The 11,691-nt window shown below is 35.7% G+C and overlaps 1 protein-coding gene across 11 annotated transcripts in view; it reads left to right on the top strand.

Annotated features, from left to right (window-relative positions):
• Zbbx (zinc finger B-box domain containing) overlaps positions 1 to 11,691 on the top strand; it is a 110,229-nt gene that overhangs the window by 79,487 nt on the left and 19,051 nt on the right. For all 11 annotated transcript variants that reach the window (XM_021157882.1, XM_021157879.1, XM_021157881.1 and 8 more), the window contains one exon: positions 4,498 to 4,648. In XM_021157882.1, the coding sequence (XP_021013541.1) occupies positions 4,498 to 4,648 (151 nt within the window). The remainder of the gene's footprint in view (positions 1 to 4,497; positions 4,649 to 11,691) is intronic.

Below are 11,691 nucleotides of genomic sequence, written 5' to 3'. Positions count from 1 at the left end.
GTAGGGAAGTGGGGGGCGCTATGGGGGACTTTTGGGATAGCATTGGAAATGTAATTGAGGAAAATATGTAATAAAAATATTAAAAATCAAAAAAAAAATACTTCAAAATGTTGAAAAGTGGCATAGATTTTCTATAAATATTGCTTATGGAAGTTTAGTGTGAATGAATTTAGAAATCTAGTGACAGATGTCATTTACCATCATTCGATTGTGTTTTTCCAAAGTTTTTATGTTGGAATCATAATCCCCAGTGCCAGGAGTATTAAGGTCAAGAAGTAGAGTGTACAATGCATGAATCGGGTTATGTGTGCTTTCCTTATGAATGTCTTGCTGTGGTTACTCTAGAAAGGGTATTGTTATTTGACAGAGTTTGTTACAACAGTAAGTTTTGGTATATTTAAGTCTCTGGTATTTCCTCTTCACCTACCTTCCTCTATTGGATGGTATAGCAAGAAGGCACTGAGAAGACATGGACCCCAGATCCTAAACTTTTTAATATTCAGAATGAAAGGAAATCTACTTTCTTCAGAAATTTCCCTGTATGTCATACTCTATTATGTTAACAAAATAATGAATGAAGACAGAATGAACATTTTTGAACTAATAGTAAATGCATTCGTGTTTCTTTATATTGTTTTCCATTCATAAAACAAATCAGAGGAATTGAGGCATGAAAGATTTTCAGGTCACATTTAATAAATAATTAAATAATTTATATTCTAATCAAAACACCGAATCTCTTGTGGGAAAAAAAAAAGATAACATCCTTCAATTACCTCCTGAGGCCAGTGTACCTTTAATAAAGAAATCTGAAAAACATTATTTTTCAGTATGTAAACTCAGAAATCAGAAAATAATGGTGGATAGACTTAGTAACTTATTTATAAAAAGTCAATCAAGTGACTTGTAAGAACCTACATGCACTACAGAAATAGTAAAGTTTTTGAGAAATTTAAAATATCCTTGTTAAACAACTAATAATGTGTATCTTCCATTACCTTAATGAAGGGAATTTTAGAAAAAAAACATAGTTTCTGATAATGCTTATAATGAAATTAATAACAGTATTAAGATGAAACGGAACTATACTTTTAACATAACTCCACATATATTCAATTTTAATTATGAAAAACTCATAGAGAAAAATGACATTTTGCAAAGATTTAAGATCTTTAATAAATTTGCATAGATGCACTATGATAGTAATAAGTTATAAAAAAAAGCATGCATTATAGAGTATATCAATAACAAAATAAAGCATGATTAACTATTGCTGTACTCCTCCCAGTTTGGAATCCCCACCTCTCCACCCAGATCCGGTCCTCTGTTATCAAGACTGGACAAGGCAAGAGAGTCTCAATGGGAGCAAAAGAGTCTCAAGAACAGACAAATGAGTTGGAGAAAGACCTGCTGCCATCATTAGGAGTCCCACAGAAAACACCATGCAATCAACATCCGAGAGACTTCCTGTGGCAGCATACAGGGTGTGGTTCCTAGTGCCAGCCATTATGCAGAAAGATTCTAACTTGGGGCTCTCCATTGGGACCCTCCCCTTGAAGACCTGAGAACCCAGCAGAAGACTGAGAAAACATTGTAGGAATCAGAAAGGTTGAAGGACAACCTACCAAAACAACATAGTGGGGCTCACATGGACTCACAGAGACTGAAAAATGTCAAGCACAGGACATGCATGGGATCTATGTCAGGTCATCTGTGTATATGTGTGTTAACATTTTTCATCGCAGAGCAAAAGTGCCTCATACCTAGTTGCTCAGGAAGATATTACTGAATTTCAAGAACATATGCTCAGCAAATTTGCAGATGTCTTTCAGAAATTTTTAGTGCTATACATCTGCTTGTCTCAAAGAATCTGCTACTCCAACTATCTTTATTTGGGCACAGTTTAAACTAATCATCCTTTAGCAACTCAAATAAGCAGTGACTATCAACAATCTTCTAGGGAAATAGTCTAAGCCAATGTCACAAACGTAAAATGTTCACTTATGGAACAATAAGCTTTGACCTCATATTTTCATGGTGAGTTAAATAACCATTATTCCTAGACGTTTGTCAGTAAGGTAACAACATGGAATATACACCATGTAGGAATTAAACTGTAATTGTTTCACAGAAATCATCTTCTGCTAGTAGTAGTAGTTTCAAACTACTAGGCCAGGAGATTGAGTATCTTCATTCAGGAATTGACTCGGCTAGTCTCAGTGGTGAGTTGGATTATAAGCACAAAGACCTTGAGTAACAGGCAGGTACCACCAAGAGTCTGTTCAATAATGAGAGGTTTTGAGATTAGACATCAGAAGAGTTGGTCCTTCACAGTTTGAAGAAAGGATTCTTGCTTTCAGATATTCAAGTGGTTGAATTGTAAGCTCCCCTTTAGCAAAGTGATTTCCCTTGCCAGAAATCATGTAGAAATCTATTATATTCAAGAATAAAATTCAGATTCAAGAATCAGTAATAATTTTGGCTGTGATGTTTCCTAAAAGTCAAATTAAGTGTAAAATTGTTCATTTTGGACTTCTGTCATTGTAAAGTAGAAATTCCTATTGAATTATGTTTTTTGAGCTATACTGGGAATGGAAATTAACTACTTGGAAGTCCTTGTTTATTTTGATTCTGAAACTGCCTATACTAAACTTTGTGAATTTGAGAAAAAAATTAGTGCAAAACAAAGTATCACCATTGTAAATTTCCAAAAATCCAAACTAAGAGTTTAAAATGTTTTTTTTTTATTATTATTGGTAATGGTATGATTTGTATGTAATAGAGCTGATCAATAACTGGGTGAGCTATAAACAAGTTTCTGGAGAATGGAGGAATCCCAATTCCTGAATGCCATACATTACTGGTTGCCAGCCTTATTTTAGGATGTTTAAATGTCATCTATATATATTTTTGGAGTTATAAGAATCACTTCATGGTATTTCATCCTTTGGAACAAAATATTACATTGGTCATGCAATTGTTAAATACTGGTAATCACTCTCACTGTATCTAAATCTATCTAAAAGCCTTGCTTTACAATTATTGTTTTTTCCTTGGTTTCATACTTTAAGGAGTGGGTCTAGCTAACTATATGTGCTGGCTATTCTTATATGAACTTGAAAAAAAAGGTAGTTACCTGAAAAGAGGGAACCACAACCGAGAAAATGCCTCCTTATGATACAACTTTAAGGCATTTTTTTTTCTTTGTTATTTTATTTATTTATTTACATTTCAAATGTTATCCCCCTTTCAAGTTTTCCTTCCACAAAATCCCCTATAAAGCATTTTCATAATTAGTGATTGATGGGGAGGGGAAGCTCAGCCCATTGTGAGTGCTGCTATCCCAGGGTTGTAGTCCTGGATTCTATCAGAGAACAGGCTTAGCAAGCCATAGGGAGTAAGCCAGTAAACAGTACCGCTCCATGACTCTGTATCAGCTCCTGTCTCTAGGTTGAGTTCCTTTACTGCTCTGCTTGAGTGCCTATCCTTACTTCCTTGATGCTGAACCTTGATGTGGATGTGAAAATTGAATAAAGCATTTCCTTTGTAAGTTGTTTTGCTCATGGTGTTTTGTCACCAAAATAGAAACTCTAACTAAGACACTATGTAACCCAGGATGCCCTTGAGCTCACAGAAATCCTCCTTCTGAGAATAAAAGTATAAGCCAAGGAGTCTAGCTCATGTTTTGTTTTTGCATTTTAATCAGAATGGTGAGGTGGCTGTTGGGATAGGTATTAATTCTAATGGACACAGTCTAGATTTTCTGGATTATGACTACATCAAAATCACAAGTTATTTCTCTTCATTTTGCCTGTTTTTGGCCTATTTGTTTTCAGCTGTATATCTAGGTAATTTGGATTTCATCAATATGCATCATCACATAAGATTTATTCTCATTGGCCTTTTGCTTCATCTTTGAGACTATGTTTATAAACACAAATAATAGTTCAGAAGCATATGTACGAGTTTCCTTATTTCAACATACTTCACGTGAAAATATACTAAGAGAGTGGTTCTAAAACTGTGGGTAGTGACTTTTGGGGGAATCTAAAAACCTTTTAAAAGGGTTAGGACGTTAGATATTCTGCATATCAGATATACATTGCAATTCAAGTTAATAGAAAAATTACAGTTATGAAACAGCAACAAAAATAATTTTATAGTTTGGGGTCACTACAACATGAAGGTCACAGCATTAGGAAGGGTGAAAAACCACTGTACTAATGGGAGAAAATAAAGGAATGACTACACAAAGAAAAACTGTTTTATTTTTTAAACTTTCAACCTACTTGGATTAACATCAAATTTCAGTTTATAATTAGTTTTTGTATTTAATAGATATAAATTTTATATTAATTTTGACTCACTATAGGAGTGTAAAATTTATTGCAGCAAAACTGGTGTCAAAGTCATAGTAAGTGCTAAATGATTGAATGATTGTGTGACTTGGTTTTAATGAGGTAGAAAAATAAACAAGTGTTAAATGTTGTTTTCTAGTTTCAAAAAGTCACCATCAGAAAAAAACCTATAAAGGAACGATATCAAGGACCCAAGAAGTTTTTTTCTGTTGATAAAAATGAAAGACTCGATGTTTTCCCTTCATCAAGCATAAAAGGCAGTCATTCATGTTCTGAGATAACATCCACAGGTAACTTCTGGTCAGGAATCTTTGGGCTACCCTAGGCAATCTTTTTTTTTTCCCCTGCTATGAGGCCATTTTTTAAAACTAATTTATTTTTACACACCATATTTTGTGTCCCGCCCAATCAACCCTCTGACTGTTCCACATCCCATACCTCTTCCACATCCCTCTGTCTCCACATGGATGTCCCCACCTCATCCTCTCACCTGACTTCTAAACTCCCTGGGGCCTCCAGTCTCTTAAAGTTGCTCCAATTTAAAATATCATGGCCATTTCTATTCAGTGACTGAAATCTTCACTTTGTTTATCTGAAAGTATTGAAGTTGTATGAGTTGCCATATTTGAGGATATCAGAAAGTAAGGAAAAGACAATAATAATTTTTGAAAGAGCATGTTAAGAACTTAAAAGCAGTATTCATTTTATATCACAAGATAGTAAATTTCTTTGAGTCACTTCATTAGCTAAGAATTATAAAATAGTTGCTTAAAATTTGCCTTATGAACAAATTATAAATGTACTAGTGTCTCCTAAATGTGTAAGACTTATCCGTAATTTCAGTTTCTATAATCTTTATATCATTTTAGTATGCTAAAAAAAAATAACTCGAATTTACTTTTTGACTATTAAGTGTCTGACACATTGGTACTATTTATTTTCATATTCTTATATAACATGAGTGCCATTCATCTCTAGGACACATCTTACTAGATCAAAACTTTATTCTCATTAAATGTAACTCATCATTCCCTCTCTTGAGTGCCCATCTACTAGCATTCTTCTCTATCCTTGTATTGTTTATTTTTCTTATTCTAAAGAAAAACTCATTTATATAAGTGGACCAGCATATTTCATTTAACATAGTGTCCCAAGTTTTATCATGCACAAGCATGTATGTTGTTAAAGTAAAGTGTAAGAATATAAGACTAGAATGTCTGAGTCACCATATATATATGTTCATCTTCTCTTTAGACATGTCCCAAACTTGCAAAACTCTAGACGACACACTTGGAAAATGACTTTTTAACATATTGCTTATAAAGGAGACCAATTCTTTCTTTTTAAGGTTGATTATATGACAATGCATGGATTTGTTATCACTGAATATCATCACACTAGACAAACTGCAATCGCTAAACCACAGTAGCTGTCCAGTGATTCAGGCAGAGCAGTAATCCAGGAATGCCCTTCTGGCTACTTGACCTTTCAGCTTTCTCCAGAAGTAGTTCTAAAACCTTGGGGAGGAGTGCTCAGGAATCTTGTAAATTTCAGCTTTCTAAGACATGTAGAGGTTTTGTTTGTTTGATTGTTTGTTTTACTTTCCTAATTTTTGTGAGTTTCCCCAATCTTTTGTGGAGGTAATACTCCAGTTAAGAAGAAATTGATGTATAGCACAAGGCATTATAGAATATATTAATTTGTGTTTCTCAAGTTTTGGGGACAAGTTTGACAATTTTTATTATTGTTATTATCATTATCATCATCATTATTTTACTTTTCATGTATGTAGTTATTTATATTACTTTTTTGTATGTGTGTGTCTGTGTGTGTGTGCACAGATGCATGGAATAAAGGCATGTGCAGGTAGATACTTGTGTGAATGTGAAAGCTGAGGTCAGCATTAGGTGTTTTCTCTATTCATTGCCCATCCTTTTTCTTTTAGACCAAGACTCTCATTGCATCTGGAGCTCAAATATTCAGTACACTAGCTGACTTCTGACCCTCAGGGTTCACCCTGTCTCTGACACACCTGGCTTTTTACACAAAGGGTAGAGATACAAATTCAGGATTTCAGCCTTTTAGTGACAGGCACTTAGGCCTACTTTTCTTTGATTTATACAATTCATCAGGTCTGTGACATTTCATTGTAGGGAGATTCCCCCCCCCCAATTCAGTAGATTTACATTATATCAGATGCTCTTTTTCTTGAATTTGGGTTTCTTTGTAGCAGTAAGTCTTGGCAGCATATACATTATTCACTCTTCATTTGTTTAATTGTATTTTGGAGGACTTTGCATGTCAGTCAGTAATGAATGTAAAGCCCTGAGATCTACCTTAGTAGGATGAACATAGAAATAGCTTTGTTTATAAATTATTATAACTTTTTTCCTTTTTTCCCCTTTATCTTTTATTAGACATTTTCTGTATTCACATTATAAATGTTATCTACTTTCTAGGTCTCCACTCAGGAAGCCCCCTATCCCATCCCCCCTCTACCTGCCTCTATGAGTGTGCTCCCCCACACACCCACCCATGCCTGCCTTCCTGCCCTAGCATTCCCCTACATTGGGAATTGAACCCCCATAGGACCAAGGGCTGTTCCTCCCACTGATATGCAACAAGGCCATCCTCATACATAGGCAGAGATATCGGTCTCTCCATATATACTCTTTGGTTGGTGATCCAGTCCCTGGGAGCTCCAGGGATTAGGCCAGTTGACACTGTTACTCCCTCTATGAGGCTGCAAACTCCCATAGCTCCTTCAGTCCCTTCTCCAACTCATCCGTTGGGATCCCCATGCTCAGTCAAAAGGTTGGCTGCCAGCATCTGCCTTTGTATTTATCAGGCTCTGGCAGAGCCTCTCAGGGGACAGCCATATCAAAATCTTGTCAGCAAGCACTTTTTGGCATTCACTATAGGATCCAGGTTTGGTGACTATAAATGGGATAGATCCCAGGTGAGGCTGACTCTGGTTGGGCTTTTCTTCAGGCTCTGCTTCACACTTTGTCTCCATATTTCCTCCTGTAAGTATTTTGTTCCCACTTCTAAAAAGAACTGAAGCATCTACACTTTGGTCTTCCTTCTCCTTGACCTTCATATGGTCTGTGAATTGTATCTTGGATATTGTGAACTTTTGAGCTAATATACACCTATCAGTGAGTGCATACCATGTGTGTTCTTTTGTTATTGGGTTACCTCACTCAGGATGATATTTTCAAGTTCCATCCATTTGCCTAAGAATTTCATGAATTCATTGTTTTGAATAGCTGAGTAGTACTCCATTGTGTAAATGTATCATATTTTTTGCTGAGGGACAAATGGGTTGTTTCAAATTTCTGGCTATTATAAATATGGATGTAACGAACATAGTGGAGCATCAGTCCTTATTGCATATTGGAGCATCTTCTCAGTATATGCCTAAGAGTTGTATAGCTGGGTCCTCAGGTAGTACTATGTCCAATTTTNTGAGGAACCCACAGACTGATTTCCAGAGTGGTTGTACCAGATTGCAATCCTACAAGCAATGAAGGAGTGTTTCTCTTTGTCCACATCTGTGCCAGCATCTGCTGTCACCTGAGTTTTAGAACTTAGCAATTCTGACTGATGTAAGGTGAAATGCCAGTGTTGTATTGATTTGTATTTCCCTGAGGACTAAGAATGTTGCACATTTCTTTAGGTGCTTCTTGGCCATTCAAATTTCCTCACTTGAGAATTATCTGATTAGCTCTGTTCTACATTTTTAATAAGGTTATTTGGTTCTCTGGAGTCTAATTCTTTGAGGTTTATTTGTATATATTAGGTAATAGCCCTCTATCAGATGTAGGATTGGTACAGATCTTGTCCTAGTGACAATGTCCTTTGTCTTACAGAAGCTTTGCAATTTTATGAGGTTCCATTTGTCAATTCCTTTTTAAAAAATTTTATTAGATATTTTCTTCATTTGCATTTCCCTTTACTAATTTCCTCTCCTTAAGTCCCCTAATCCCCTCCTCCTGCCCTGCAAGATTTTGCTGACAGGACCCTGATATTGCTGTCTCTTGTGAGGCTATGCCAGTGCCTGGCAAATACAGAAGTGGATGCTCACAGTCATCTATAGGATGGAACACAGGACCCCCAGTGAAGGAGCTAGAGAAAGTACCCAAGGAAATAAAGGGGTCTGCAACCTTATAGGAGGAACAACAATATGAATTAACCATTTGTTGTTCTAGTCAGGATATTTCCCCTGTGCCCATGTATTTGAGGCTTTTCCCCACTTTCTCTCCTATTAGATTCAGCTTCTCTGGTTTTATGTGGAGGTCCTTGATGTACTTGAACTTGAGCTTTGTACAGGAAAATAAGAGTGAATCAATTTGCATTCTTCTACATGTTGACTGCCAGTTGAAACAACACCATTTGTTGAAAGTTCTGTCCTTTTCTGCTGGATGGTTTTAGTTCCTTTCTCAAAGATCAAGTCACAATAGGTGTGTGGAATCATTTCTGAATCTTCAATTCTATTCTATTGATCTACCTGCCTGTCACTATTCTATTGATCTACCTGCCTGTCACTATACCAAGACCACTTTTTCTCACAATTGCTCTGTAGTATATTTTGAGGTCAGGGATGGTGATTCCCCCAGACATTCTTTTATTGTTGAGAATAATATTTGCTATCCTGGGTTTTATCTTTTATCCCAAATAAATTTGAGAATTGTTCTTTCTAACTCAATGAAAAATTGAGTTGGAATTTTGATGGGGATTGCATTAAATATGTAGATTCCTTTCAGCAAGATGGCCATTTTTACTATATTAATCCCGCCAATCCAAGAACATGGGAGATCTTTCCATTGTCTGAGTTCTACTTCGACTTCTTTATTGAGAGAGTTAAAGTTCTTCTCATAAAGATCTTTCGCCTGTTTGGTTAGAGTCACACCAAGATATTTTATATTGTTTGTGACTATTGTGAAGGTTGTCCCCTCCCTAAATTCTTTCTCAGCCCATTTATCCTTTGAGTAGAGGAAGGTTAATGATTTGCTTGAGTTAATTCTATATCCAGCCACGTTGCTGAAGCTGTTTATCAGGTTTAGGAGTTCTCTGGTGGAATTTTTGGGTTCACTTAAGTATACTACCATATCATCTGAAAATAGTAATTTTTTACTTCTTCCTTTCCAATTTGTATCACTTTGACCTCCTTTTGTTGTCTAATTGCTCAGGTAGAACTTCAATTAATATATTAAATAGATAGGGAGAGTGTAGTCAGCCTTGTCTAGTCCCCGAGTTTAGTAGGATTGCTCCACGTTTCTCTTCATTTAGTTTGATATTGAATGCATATTGCTTTTACTATGTTTGGGTATTGGCCTTGAATTTCTGATCTTTCCAAGACTTTTAACATGAAGAGAAGTTGAATTTTGTCAAATGCTTTTTCAGCATCTAATGAAATGACCATGTGTTTTGTTTCTTTGAGTTTGTTAATGTAGTGGATTATGTTGATGGATTTCCATATTTTGAACCATCCCTGCATCCCTAGGATGAAGTCTTCTTAACCATGGTGAATGGTCATATTGACATGTTCTTAGATTTGGTATGTGAGGATTTTATTGAGTATTTTTGCATTGATATTCATAAGGGAAATTGGTTTGAAGTTCTCTTTCTTTGTCTGGTCTTTGTGTGGTTTTGGTATCAGTGTAAATATGGTTTCATAGAACAGATTGGTTAGTGTTCCTTCTGTTTCTATTTTGTGGTATAGTTTGGAGAGTATTGGTATTGGGTCTTCTTTGAAGGTCTGATAGAATTCTATACTAAACCCATCTGTTCCTGGGCTTTTGGCTGGGAGGCTTTTAATGACTGCTTCTATTTCTTTAGGAGTTAGGGAACTGTTTATATTGTTTATCTGATCCTGATTTAACTTTGGTACCTTGTATCTATCTAAAAAAATTGCCTGTTTCATCCAAATTTTCCAGTTGTTTGAGTATAGGATTTTGTAGTAGGATCTAATGATTTTTAAAATTCCCTTGGTTTCTGTTGTTATGCCTCCATTTTTATTTCTGATTTTGTTATTTTGGATACTGTCTCTGTGCCCTCTGGTTATTCTGGCTAAGGGTTTATCTAACTTGTTGATTTTTTTTCAAAGAACTGGCTCCTGATTTTGTTGATTCTTTGTCTAGTTCTCTCTGTTTCTACTTGGTTGGTTTCAGCCCTTAGTTTGATTATTTCCTGCAGTCTACTCCTCTTCTGTGTATTCTATTATATTGGTGACTGATTATATGATAAATTTTGGAGAAGATACTATGCAGTGTGAGAAGAAGGTATATTCTTTTGTTTAGGATGAAATGTTCTATAGATATTTGCTAAATCCATTTGGTCTATAACTTGTGTTAGTTTCCCTGTTATCTGTTTACTTTCTGTTTCCATGATCTGTCCCATTGATGAAAGTGTGGTCTTGAAGTCTCCCAATATTATTGTATGAAGTACAGTGTGTGCTTTGAACTTTAGTACACTTTCTTTTATAAATGTGGGTTCCCTTGCATTTGGAACATAGATGTTCAGAATTGTTGTTCATCTTGGTAGATTTTTCTTTGATGAGTATGAAATGTATTTCTTTTTCTATTTTGATAACTTTTTGTTGAAAGTTGATTTTATTCGATATTAGAATGGCTACTCCAGTTTTTCTCTTGAAACCATGTACTTCAAAAATTATTTTCTAGCCCTTTACTCTGAGGTAATGTCTGTCTTTGTCACTCAGATGTATTTCCTGTATGCAGCAAAATTCTTGGTCCTGTTTAGATATCCAGTCTGTTAGTAGATGTTAGTCTGTTAGTCTTTTTATTGGGGAATTGATTCCACTGATGTTAAGATATATTTAGTAATAGTGATTGTTGCTTCCTGTTACTTTTGTTGTTAGTGGTAGAATTATGTTTGTGTGGGTATCTTCTTTTGGGTTTGTTGAAAGAAGATTACTTGCTTGCTTTTTCTAGGGTGTTTCCCTCTTTGTCTTGGAGTTTTTCCTTTATTATCTTTTGTAGGTCTGGGTTTGTGGAAATATATTGTGTAAATTTGGTTTTGTCATGAAATATCTTGGTTTCTTCATCTATGGCAATTGAGAGTTTTGTTGGATATAGTAGCCTGGGCTGGCATTTGTGTTCTTTTAGTGTCTGTGTGACATCTACCCAGGATCTTCTAGCTTTTTTTTTTTTTTAAATTAGGTATTTTCTTCATTTACATTTCCAATGCTATTCCAAAAAACCCCCAGGCCCTCCCCCCGCCCCCGACTTCCCTACCCACCCACTCCCACTTCTTGGCCCTGGCTTTCCCCTGTACTGAGGCATATAAATTTTGCAAGACCAATGGGCCTCTC

Source organism: Mus caroli, chromosome 3 (genome assembly GCF_900094665.2).
Source record: "Mus caroli chromosome 3, CAROLI_EIJ_v1.1, whole genome shotgun sequence".
NCBI classification, from domain to species: domain Eukaryota; kingdom Metazoa; phylum Chordata; class Mammalia; order Rodentia; family Muridae; genus Mus; species Mus caroli.
The sequence above is the reverse complement of the archived record's forward strand: the minus strand, read 5'-3'. Positions and strand labels throughout refer to the sequence as shown.